At 36.4% G+C, this 13118-nt stretch overlaps 1 protein-coding gene across 1 annotated transcript in view; it reads right to left on the bottom strand.

Annotated features, from left to right (window-relative positions):
• Nucleotides 1-13118, bottom strand: part of LOC120532964 (long-chain fatty acid transport protein 6) — a 43946-nt gene that overhangs the window by 16522 nt on the left and 14306 nt on the right. Inside the window, exons 3-7 of the mRNA XM_039759488.1 lie at nt 11775-11933; nt 9183-9307; nt 8600-8794; nt 5920-6010; nt 1379-1577 (exon numbers count right to left, since the gene is read on the bottom strand). Of these exons, the coding sequence (XP_039615422.1) occupies nt 1379-1577; nt 5920-6010; nt 8600-8794; nt 9183-9307; nt 11775-11933 (769 nt within the window). The remainder of the gene's footprint in view (nt 1-1378; nt 1578-5919; nt 6011-8599; nt 8795-9182; nt 9308-11774; nt 11934-13118) is intronic.

Raw genomic sequence — 13118 nt, 5'->3', positions numbered from 1 at the left:
GAACCGAGGTTCGTAATGTGTAAAATTATAACATAGTTTGACGTTTAATAGGCTTTTTCTTAACACCTCCCATTATCCAACATTTTTGCTTATCAGATGTTCTGCCGGCCTGTGTATGTAGGATAAGCGAGACTACTGTAGTATTTAACATCACTTACCCACTGACTTGAAAAAGGTGAGCTAGAATTCTTTCAGTTGAGCAAGATAAGACTACATGCTAATAGGGAAGTAAAGGCAATTGCAGTTTGTTTGTCCTTCTCCACTTTAAGCCCATCTGGGAGACCACCAAACACAGCTGTTAATGGATTAGGAGAGATTGTGACACCAAGGCTGTCTGACAGGCATTTAAAAATTTTCTCCAAAATGATGTTAATTTGGTACACACCCAAAACATGTAGCCCAATGAGGCTGGAGCTCAACTGCAACATTTGCAGGTTGGATCTTGCCCTGGAAATAATTTGGACAATTTTAAACTAGATAGATGTACTCGATAAAAGATTTTAAGTTGAATAATTGTATGCTTTGCGCATATGGAGCTCGAGTGAATTCTGCACATGGCTGCCCTCCAACTCCTTTTCTGAAATGTTGTGTAAGAGATCATTTTCCCAATGTAGTCTGGAATGTTTGAAATAAAGGGACTTTAAAATGTTTTTATATATATTATAGATCCGGTGGCAGATTTTGTTTAGTAAAGTTTCAAATGTATGAATACCTTAAACCTGTGTTGATGGGAAGCTTAATTTGGAGTGTATTCATTCATTTGTACCTTATATGTAACTACAAATAAGCAAATAAATATCCCTGCTTTGTACTCATGGTACTGCACTTGGGAATTGTGTCCTTAAAAATTCTGAGCGCTCCCTTTCATGCAATAATCCAAGTTAAAGTATATTAATATGTATTGTAATATTTCAAAAAACTATAATTTATCATAAAAAGTAGGTATCACCCAAGCCTTTATTCAGGTAATTCCTGTGGGAGCTTTATATCTGTACTTATTTTCTGAACACACTACTTAAACAGAAATTCACTATCAGTTTTAGACATAAAAACTTTCATCAAAACTGTAACAGTGTTATTTTCAACAAGTGTGGTGTGCTGTGCATTCATAGAATATCTGGTTGAGAAAAGGAGGCTTGCCTAACAATGTCCCAAGCGGCAGGCTCTGCTTATACAAGTCTCACCAATAAACCCATGTTAAAATGTTGATCTAATTCAATAGATTGCTTATTCAAAGAAATTATGGAACAATTTAAGTAAACATAACATTTACTTATAGTTTATATTTTTTGAATAAAATTAATTTAATCTGCCACTTCTATTTCCTTGTGTACTGAGTCTGGTGAACTGAAATATTGATGACCAGAAAATTACAAACCGGAAAGTGTCGCCTGTGCGGTCCCGGAAGTAAACAAAGTCATCCTCGTCAATCAGCATGAAGTCACCCGTGTTGAAAAAGACATCCCCTTCCTTGAAAACGTTCCGCAGCAGCTTCTTCTCAGACATCTCCTTATTTCCAGCATAGCCAAGGAATGGACTGACTACTGACACTGGTGTAATTAGAAGGCCAGTTTCACCTACAAAAAAATGAGAGGACTATGAATGTATGCCTGTCATTACCCCAGTTGACTGCACTTAAAATAGAAGTGACTCTGAAGGATGTACATGCACTTTATTTCTGACAGATGCCTTTAGTCGATGAGACTTACTTTGATTACATTAAACATTTTTTTTATTTTATTATTTTTTATTAAGGATTTTGCCACTTCTTCAGACCATAGTGACAGTCTTCCTGGTAGGCTGAATATCCCTTGGTTTTCTGAATACGCTTTTGAATACATCTCTCTATGATAAAAAAAAATCCTGGACAGAAACACTAGGGCGACGAGATGTGATCTACATGTGAAGATCACGGAAGACACTTAAAAGACCCGTGAGACTAAAGAGATTGGCCATGGAGCGTCTCGTGGGGACCTTAAACATGAGACTTTGTGCCAAGAGATTGACCCAGGACCATTTCGTGAAGACGTAGAACATGAGATTCTTGTAAGACATGCCCTACTTACAACCAATATCAAATAAGAGCACGGGCAGCAACACACTCAGTCGTGTTTTGGCTTTGAGCACACACAGATCCAGGGCTCTCAGCGCATATAAAACGTACAAGGGCAATACGTTATAAATGAAACGTAGACGACTAAGCGAAGAAGGAAGCAGTGCAGAGAAAAGAGACTCAAAAGCGTTGGAGAGACAAAAAAGAAATAGGTGCAAATTCAGAAAGTAAGGAAAGTAATTATCAGCCCGGAACAAGTGGAATTGAAAAAAAAAGCATGTCCAATCCGGCTCAGAATTAAAAGACAGAGAGTAAAAGACAAAGTAGAACTTCATAAAGACGTTCACAAACGTTGGCGCTATACACATACAGAGCAGGTTAGAGATTAATGAAAGCAGTGGAATTCGAAAGGCTCAAAAAAAAAAACGCTTGCGCGATACACATGTGGAGAAAGATAAAGAATATGAATGTAGGAAAATTAGAAAGTAAATAAAAAGAAAGTAAAGATTGCAGTAGCACAAACAAACGGAAATTATTACTCGAATAAGGGAAAATAATCACCATGGACCAGGTGTCATTGAAAAAAAAGCAGGACAAAGCGAGGTCAGAAATAAAAGACAAAGTAGAAAACAAAGCAAAACATCATAAAGAGGTTAAAAAACAAGGGGCCAAACACATGCAGAGCAGGTTAGAGAAAATGAAAACTGGAATTCAAAAGACTCAAAAAAACGTAGGCACAAAACACATGCAGAGCAAGATACAAAATATGAAAGCAGAAAAAAACGACAGTGTCAAAACAAAGTAAACATCGCATTAGTGCAAAGAAAGAGAAATTATAACTCGGAAAAATAACAAAAAGGCCAGTAGAGATTGAATATATGGACATAGGTGATATGTCAGAAGTATGTAAATATTGTAAGGCTTTGAAGTTTAAGTCAGAGAATTTCAAAAACGGGGTTTACCTCACATGCATTTATTGGTTATTTTGTAAAAAAAATTATTAACTGCTGATGACGTAGATCGTTTTGTCTGTGCTGAAATTCCAAACAGAGAAACCTATCCTGAATTATGGTGCAGAGTTATTAAACACATGTCTCACTGACCTCATTAAAAAGATTCAGCACATTGCGACTCGAAAGATTCCAAATATTGTTTTTACAGAAGTTCTGAAATAAAAGTGAAACTAATGAAATAGCAACAATTCAAAGAAAAAAAAATCTTAAAAGTGTGTATCCGGAAAAACAAAAACAGGGGTGGGCGAGCGAAGCGAGCAGGGTGCGAAGCCCCCTAGTAAATAAATATGAGGAAAACATATATACACATAGACACATGCACACATAGACTATGACAAAACTCTGAAACTTGAACAAAGACTTTCAGAAATTCTTCTGGTATTCTGAGCCCCCTTCTAGTAGGGATTTTTCATGTGCTTTTGCTGCTGGATGTGGACATGACATTTGAATCAGTTATATTTTGTATAGTGATGGGTGTTACTTTAGAGTAAAAGCTATTGTGGGTGTAACATAAATATAATTATTTTAACAAATAACATTTCCCATCTCTTTCCAATTTAAAGATGTGATTTTCAAAGCTGTGGCCTTTCTCATTTCTTGCTGTTTAGCCTGTGTCTAGGGTGGAGAGTGTCTGGAACAACTTCCTCAGACCTGGTTTAAAATACCTCCAATGTTATCTTCCTCTTAATCAATAACATTTCTCTGTTTTTCAGTTAATGCTTTCACTGATACCTATGTCATGTTATTTCATTTTAGACATAGAAACTCTCAGATTATAAAACAAATTGGTCAAAATTTGAACTGTTTCCTCTAAATCAACAATATAAGACTGAAACCCCTCTGCTGGCTCAGATATCGTGTGCTGATATGTATAAATGTGTTAATCTCTTAAAAGCAGTGAAAGTTTTAATCAAGTTACATTATCATCTATTCTACTTGGGCTGGAGCAAGGAATAATACACTCGTTTTTATTTCACTAGTTTTAGGATTCCCCTTACTCTACTCCTCATTCATACTATGGCAGCATTACATTCCAGAGTTGATGTGGATTATGTCTTCTTTCATATTAGAAACAAAGTTCCACAGCTTTCCATTATATCTCTGAGTATTTGCTACAAATTTAAAGAAATTCGTTGTTTTCTTTTTTTTTAACAATTATTCCAAATAAAGTAAGAAAAATAAACATCTTACATAATGCAGATGTAACATTTTCCAGAACAAAAAAACTGAATACAGATATAAGGGCCACAAGCAATCTCCAAATATTTCTTTAAAAATGGTCAACTGTATAATCATTCCCATGGTCCCAACAAGGCCCAAGCATACTAGACAATGTTTTCTCTATGCTGTGTGTTTTTCAGAACTCATAAATATCCACCCCATTCATGTTTTCTGTATCTAACTTAGCTCCACTTTAAATATGTCAAGAATTTCATTTCACTGGTGTTGCCTTGTCATCGCTTATATCTTTTCTTCACTTCTTTTTCTCCTTTTAAAGGGTTTATTCCACATGTGTGCACTTTGAGGAAGTTTTCTTATAAACTTTTTTACCAGGTCTTTTTTTTCTTTACATCACACTCTTCCGCTAGCAATTTCAACCTTCGGTTCTTGCCGTCAAGATCAACCACACACCCTTTTTATATATCGTATACTGCAAGATTGTTATTGTTAAAAAAATGCATTTCTTTGTGGCAACATCTACAGCCAAGACACTGCAAGCTTCCAGATGGAAATCTCCAGATCAGGTGAGCTCCTGCCACTAAATGACCTCATTTTATAATATAATCCACATGAAACTGTCTGATGCAAAGACTTAGAAAGCTTCCAAAAGTAGCATTAAAACAGTAAATTACATGATGAGACACAAATCAACTGTAGACTTTGAGGGGCATGGAGTAAATATTTTGTTCTATTTTGAACATCCATCCATCCATTATCCAACCCGCTATATCCTAACTACAGGGTCACAGGGGTCTGCTGGAGCCAATCCCAGCCAACACAGGGCGCAAGGCAGGGAACAAATCCCGGGCAGGGTGCCAGCCCTCCACAGTATTTTGAACAGAGTTGTTATATTTTTTTCAATGCCAACGCAAAACAGGAAAACAAGTTTTAGTCTGGTCCCTGCTTTGTTTCCAATGTGATTTTTTTCAAAGCTACTGCAATAAGCTATGCTGTTTATTACCAGATTTGGTTCCTGCTCCATGGAAACTGTGTTTAGCTTTTACAGTCATGCATATGTGTAGCGTATATTTAAAAGATTAATTGATCTGTGCATCACTTTATAAACAATTGCTTTACTTGTTTAGGTTTGTTTTGTTTTCTTCTGTACATTCCTGGACAGCTAGGAAATTGTGTGGTCTTTATGTGTGGAAAGAAATGCACTTTCATCCATCCTGCCCCAAGTACCACAAAAACACAAAAAATCAAAAAATACAAAAATACATTCATTTTTTAAATCCACATCTTCCATTTCAGTGGCATGGGTAACTAAATGCTTTCCCTCCAGTTTAAGGTGCAGGGCAGAAAGCAAACCTACATGAGGTGTCAGTTCATAGCAATGCATGCTAATTCACAAACTCAATTTTTGCAATGAGGGCTTAAAATAATAATAATGGGGGAAAATTATTAGCTTACTCATCTAGAAGTCTAATACATAAAGGGCAAGAGGTGGACTGTCAACCATAGAACTATCATTAGACCCTTGCGTATAACATTATTTCTAAGAGGACCATTATTATTTACATTTTTTTGATGCTCTGGTCTCTCCATACTTTCGGTCATCTCACTATAGAAATGTCTGGAATTGAAATGTGTCAGAGGTTCTTTTACTCATATCATTGACTGCTAACTTACCTCTGCAAGCTTTCACACAGTAGCCATCTCTGCGCCTGATTGGCTCTTCTTTTTCTACGTCGTATTTCACAAAGTCAAATTGCAGGCTCCACTGAAAGAGAAGAACTTGTTTTTAAACAGGAAGGTTTAAATAAAATGGTCATGGGTAATTAAACAAGTATTTTGTATGTAGGCCTACATTCCCTTCAAAAATGAAGTAAGAAAAGTGCAAATGCAACACTAAAGTGCTCTCTGCCTCTTATGTAATCTTATATGGAATGTACTGGAAGCATCTATCTAAATAATGTGAGTACTAATGCATAAGTAAAATGTGCAGACATAAGAATGGTTAGCTTGGTCAAGGTGTAGCTATAGTCACACTTAAGTTGTGTCTCATTTACTTTAGAAGGTGGCTCACTTGCAGCGTTTTCTAACGCCTGGCAGGCCCAACAATGTATGAAAATGTGAAAATAAGCAGTAGGCATATTTTGTGAGCATGGAAGGACCAACAGAACATGGTACTTGACTGTGAATGAACAGCCTTTTAGGAAAAAAGAAATATAAATGATTTCAGTACAGCTATATTGAAATGCCACATATTGAATCACTTAATACAAATAATGGTATTATTGCAGGTGTGTATACAAGCAATGAAAGCTGTTTTTCCTGCACTTGCACACATTGTCAGGTATACAGTGTCTGTGAAAATGTGAATGAGCCACCTTTCAGTGCAGTGCTCTTCACTCATAGGATGCTCCATTGATAATGTGCCATTTTTATGTTCTTTTCCCACATCAAATTGATACTGGCTGTGTACTTTATATACAGACACCATTAATGCTATACTGACATTTGGCCCACTTTGTGTAGAACTGCATCATGTGTGATAAATGTTGGCAGAAAATACCCATTGATGAATAGTTATTCCCAACTTCATGTTCCTGCAGTGCAAGTCAAGTAAACCTGATAATTCTGGGACTCTTTCAGTCTTTTACAGGCAATGGGAGAAATGTCACTGTTAAAATATTTTCACATCAATTTCCATGGCAAATAAGCTACTTGCCTAAAATAAAATCCTGATCCATACCGAACTATAAACAAAATAAGACAGGAGTTTCTACCCCTCCGATAAAAGGCAACACGGTAGATTGTTAAGAACAGAATGCACTCACAACAAAATGCAAGTGAATGAGTGTAGACTGCTGGACTGTTGTGAACAATTTTATGTTCAGTCCATCATGGATATTTGAAAATTCATCTAAATATTCAGTGAAATATGTACGTATCACTGTAATTTTTATACACTATTTATATGAAAAGCATTTTATATTTTACTATATTTACTATTTTATGTTTCTAGCTGACTGAAAAGTGTTGTTTTGCTTTTATGATTAAATGCTGAAGCATATTTGGCAAGCAACATGTGCCACATATCTCTTTATATGTTCATCACTCCCAGCAGAACAACGAAATGCAAGGAAATATGCACATGCAATAAAACAAAAGAAAACTACATACAACTGTCACCATAAAGATGCCAAGAATCTGTACTAACTGCTGATGCCAACAGTTTTGTAATAAGCCTAATGCCACTTGTCATTTATAAATTATTGCATATTGTAACAGGCAGCCAGTACTCTTACCTGGCTGGGATGCCTTCGTAAAGCTTGCACGGGGCAGTATCTCCCCCAGGAAGATAGAGGGTAGCAGCCCCCCAGCTTACTATGGGTTTGGAGCATGGAAGCTCAACCCTGCTGGGGCCTGTGGCCACTGTCAGGGGGTGCATGGAGAACGGTTGGGCTCTCCTCTGCAGGGTTGCCGCCACACCCATATTACGGGCAGAAGGAGATTGTGGAACACCTGGAGCACTTCCGGGTGCTCTATAAAAGGGGTCACCACACTCCACTTGAAGAGAAAGAGTCAGCAGGTGGAGGACGAAGCTTGAGGGAGGACTGGAGGCGGAAGAGAGGAGAAAAGACAAGAAGAAGAAGAAGCTTGGAAACTTTGCTACATTGGGGAATGACACAAAAGTGCTTCCCCGCAGTAATAAAATGTGTAGTGTGTTGGACTTGGACTCTGTGTCTGTTGTGTTAGGTGTCTGGGGAGCTGTATGCCTCCTGGTGGTTCATAATATTCACAGGAATATGTGTTGTTATGACTATAATTAGTTTCTACTTCATTTGTTAATTAATGTGCCCAGCTAAGTGAAATATGTTGTTTTCCCTGTTTACTCATAAATACTTAGTTTTCAAACAAGGGGCAGAATACACCTGGAAAGTTTTTTTTTTTTTTTGAAAACTTATTCTAACATTTAAAGTGAAAATATATGCATACGATTTATTATTGCATGGTAAGATTGTTTTTTTTTTACAGTCACTCAAGTTGTGTTAGGCTATCTGTGGTTTTCGTGGTAGGGCACTAGGGATGCACCATTATGAAAATGAACTGATGGGCCATTAGTGAGAAGAAAAAGATTTAGCAGTCACTTGGCATAGTCTTGGCAATTTTAAGAATGAAGAAATATGCAGTGGTTCTAGTGTTAAAGGATTCTGAACAAGGAACCTTCTGACAAACCTCCACAAAAATAAGGATAAGGTACCAAAATGACAACTGTCATATTACTCTTGTGACACCAGTTTACAGTGTAAAATTATATACTATGAAAAGCAGAAAATACAGTAAAGTAAACCTCATATCTTACCTTGTTTATAAAGCTTGCACGCCCTACAGGACCAATTTTATCTGTATAATTAATGAAGCCAATGTTGGACTCAGTCAGGCCATATGATTCTACCACTTTAATGTTTCCAAAACGTTTGACGAATTCCTTCCAGACATCTGGCCTAAGACCGCTGCCTGCTGCAAGGCGCACTTTATGAGCCGTTTCTTCAGGTACCTGAGAACAGCAAGTCAGTTACATGTTTAACACACTGCTAAGAGATCTACTTGAGATATTAGGCAGCATAAATTTCCATATGCAATGTGACCGGACCTATAACCAGGAAATATACTCCTACCTTAAATTATGCTTTTCTGATTAAATAAATACAGCAAGTAAAAGCAAGAACTTATGTAGATATGGTACAAATACTAATAAGACTATCATGGTCACCATGCCAACTTGTTGCATGGTGGAGTACAAACTAACAGATACAGTAGCCTACCAACAATTTCAAGCACACATTTTCCCCATATACTCCAGAATAAGCTTCAGCCACTGTGACACTGAACTTCATTTAGTATGTTTGAGAATGTAGGCATGTCAGTTTATAAAGGATTCTGACCTTGGGCTGGTTGATTAGGTATCTGCACAACTCGCCAACATATTGGAAAACAGTGATATTGTACTTTTTACAGTCATTCCAGAATTGGCTGGCAGAAAACCTTTTCTTCAATACGCATGCAGCACCTGGATGGAAAATAAAGCAAACAATTGTTCACCTTAATGACTTCTTCTTTAATAGCATCTGTGAAGAGTTTTACCATTCACAGCATCAAAATTAAAAAGCAAGATCACAGTCTACTCATGGTAACACAGTATTAAAAATGAGGAAAAAAATGAAATTAAAGATTTTTGGATGAAAAACAAAGACTAAATCATTTAAGTGCAATGATTTAAGAATGCTTAATTGCAAATTACATCAAATCAGTATGTTATACAACTGCAGACCAACCAAAGTGTCCTTTTTTGTGAAAAGGTGAGTCCCTGGTTAATAACAAAGCATTTACCACAGTTGCCTCACTAATTCAGCATTCTGATTTTGGATCCTGTAACAGGACTTTGTGTGGAGTATGCATGTTCTCCCCTGTATATGTAGGTTTTTCCACCAGGTATTCCAGTTTTTTTTCCTACTTCCCCAAAGATGTGGCATATTGTCATTTGTCCCAAACACTTACTTTGTTAAATGCATTTAAAATTTAGTAGGAAAATACCTTCATGTGTCTGAAGTAGGAATAAGATCACCACTATAAAGCATTACAAGACATTCACTTTTTGTTATTTCAAAAGTAAAAGCCATCATTCAAAGCAAGTTATTTATGACCTTTCTTCTGTACCCAATGTTCTCTCTGCACTGGGGAGTCAGTAGGTGGATTTATTGCTTTCAGTAGGGCTGCAATTAAAAAAGACTAACAAAAACATTTGAATGTTTTCTTCTTTCAATTTTTATTCTGTCTGCTCAAAGCAAATCCTATCAAGATCAGCCTACATCCCAATTACATACACTCCTGTATGTGCACATTCAAAGATAGAAAACGATCCTAGACAAGGACAGTCCCCTGTCATATCTCCCCTTCAAACTCCATCCAACTAAGAACTCACACCTCACAAATAATATATTGAGCTAGATTTTATTTTTTGCTCAGAAACTAAATATTGCATGTTTAATTTAAATGTTATCAGTTTTACCACTAGAATGATCCAAAATTAAGTTGGTTTCTTTATAAAAATGTCTGTTAACTGACATCACTTTGACAATGCTTATAAGCCATTTGCAAATCTCTTTTGCAAATCTCACATATGAAGGCCCTCGAACAACTATAATTCAGTTTGAAACAATTACAAAAAGTGTTTCAAGAGCCATGTTCACACAGGCAGTGGTTTACACATGGCATAGTGGTTAAGGCCTTGAGGTTGTGACTTCATATCTTTCTACTGACACCATGTGACCATGAACGTTAGAACATTAGAACAACCTAGATGAGAACAGGCCATTCAGTCCAACAAAGCTCACCAGTTCTACCCACTTAATTCTTCTAAATAACATCAAGTCTAGTTTTGAAAGTTTAGTAAATCTTACTATCTACCATGCTGCTTGGTATCTTATTCCAAGTGTCTGTGGTTCTCTGTGTAAAGAAAAACGTCCTAATGTTTGTGCGAAATTTACCCTTAACAAGTTTTCAGCTATGTCCCCATGATATAGATGAACTCATTTTAAAATAACAGTCTCTATTCACTGTACTAATTCCCTTCATAATTTTAAACACTTCAGTCATGTCACCTCTTGATCTTCTTTTGCTTAAACTGAAAAGTCTCAGCTCTTTTAATCTTTCTTCAAAATTTATCCCCTGTAGCCCTGGAATGAGCCTAGTTGCTCTTCCCTAGACCGTTTCTAGTGCTGCTATGTCCTTTTTGTAGCCTGGAGACCAAAACTGCACACAGCACTCCAGATGAGGCCTCACCAGTGTGTTTTAAAGCTTGCGCATAACCTCCTTGGACTTGTACTCCACACATCAGGGTGCTACATAACCTCACATTCACTGTCTAGCAGATGTACTTTCGATTTTCAGACCTTCCATGGTGTATTGAAACCTAACATTTTTACTTCCTATGTGTAATACTTTACATTTACAGACATTAAACTTCATCTGACACAAATCTGGCCATCTGTATGCTGTTGAAGTCCCTCTATGATTTAACAGATTACAGATTATCTGCCAAACTACCTATCTTGGTATCATCTGCAAACTTAACCAGCTTGTTGCTCATGTTCCAATCCAAATCATTTATATGTTAAAAATAGCAGTGGCCCTAGCATTGACTTGTCTGGAACACCACCCTTAACATCAACCAATTCTAATAAGGTTCCTTGCACCATCACCCTCTGCCTCATGTGTATTAGCCAACATTATGGGCATGCCACTTCACCTGCCTGTGCTCCTATTAGAAAAAACAAAAATGAAATGTAACTAATTGTATGTCAAATGTTGTAGTCATCTTGGATAAAGGTGTCAACCTAATATTAACTTTGCTCCTGTGATGACAAATATTTTGGACATCCATGTTTAGCACTAAACAGAATGAGTCTACTAAAGGACACAATGGATCTGATATTTTTTACTAAAAGAATTCAGCATGCACGCTATTAAAATCATACCAAGTTCAATGCATCCTCCAATCCCTAGCAATGAAGCAGACATGTGGTAAAGGGGAAGAGTGATGTAGACAACATCATGGCATGTAACTCCACACATCTTCAAAAAGCACATACTCATCACTTCTTTCAGGTGACTAATACAAGCAGCTTTGGGCATTCCTGGAAAGAGATAAGAATAAATGTGAGGCTAGTTTGTGGTGCAATCAACAGGAGAACAGAATCTGGCTTCAGTTTATGAGAAACTGAACATTAAAGCAATTAAACATTTACAATCATGGTTTAGCAGTACTCTTTGTTGTTGTTATGCATTTAGTTCATTGTCAACCAGCTAATAAAAGATATAGGAACTGTTTATTGAATATATTGGAACCTATCTTATTATTAAGGAATAGGCTATTCGTCACAAAGCTATGCATGGGTGGTAAAATATTTAATTAATACTAATTATCCTGAATGAAACAAAACAAAGGTGGGTGATAATGAGTTCTAAAGTAAAATGTAGGCAAACAGTCACCCAAATAAAGAAAGTGCCTGAGACTACAGAGTGACAGTGACTGAAACTTAAGACAGAGGTGCCTGACAAGGAGATGCCTAAAGGGGTCTAGAAATGTTTCTTTTGGTGCATATAAAATGTATTCTTTGAATCACATAGGTTGATGCAGTTACTGTACAATATGTTATACATAGCAGTCTCTTGTTTCATTTTGTGTTTATGCAAATTCATCTTGACATTTTGACTATATTTTTATAACAATGTTTTGACTTTTTAAACACACTTTGAATTTATTTCCAGTTTATAATTAGTCTTGTGATACAGAGTAATAGTGCTGTAAACAGTGTCATGACAAATATCTCTGCATTACTCCAAGAATCACGTGCTCATCTCAATTTACAAGTGACTAACATAAGCAGGTTAACAACAAAAAGAGGAAACCACTCAAGTCGTCAATAGCAATCCATATTTGTCCCAATAGCTCATCCAAATATTATTTAAAGTTGTCATAAACTAGCAGTTTGTTCCAGATTCCATGTGAATGAAGTGCTTTATGGATTCCACCTTGAGTGTTTTTCTGTTTAATTTTACTGGTATCATCAATTACATAATGCAATATTTCATTGAAATAATTGTGATAGATACATTTTATTGAAACCTTTGAGAATTCTAAAGGCCAGAATTAGCTCCACATGTAGTCTTTTCTGATCATGATTAATAAAATGTAATTTTTGTAGTCTGTCAGAGTATGACTTGACTCTTAGTGCAAAAATTAACTTGCTTACTTTTCGCTTGACAGCTTTAAGAGCTGGTAGTTTTTTTTGTTTGTTTTTGTTCCACTGAAAGTATCT

Source organism: Polypterus senegalus, chromosome 7 (genome assembly GCF_016835505.1).
Source record: "Polypterus senegalus isolate Bchr_013 chromosome 7, ASM1683550v1, whole genome shotgun sequence".
Classification (NCBI taxonomy): Eukaryota; Metazoa; Chordata; class Cladistia; order Polypteriformes; family Polypteridae; genus Polypterus; species Polypterus senegalus.
Note: the sequence above shows the minus strand (reverse complement) of the source record. Positions and strands in the feature narration are given on the sequence as shown.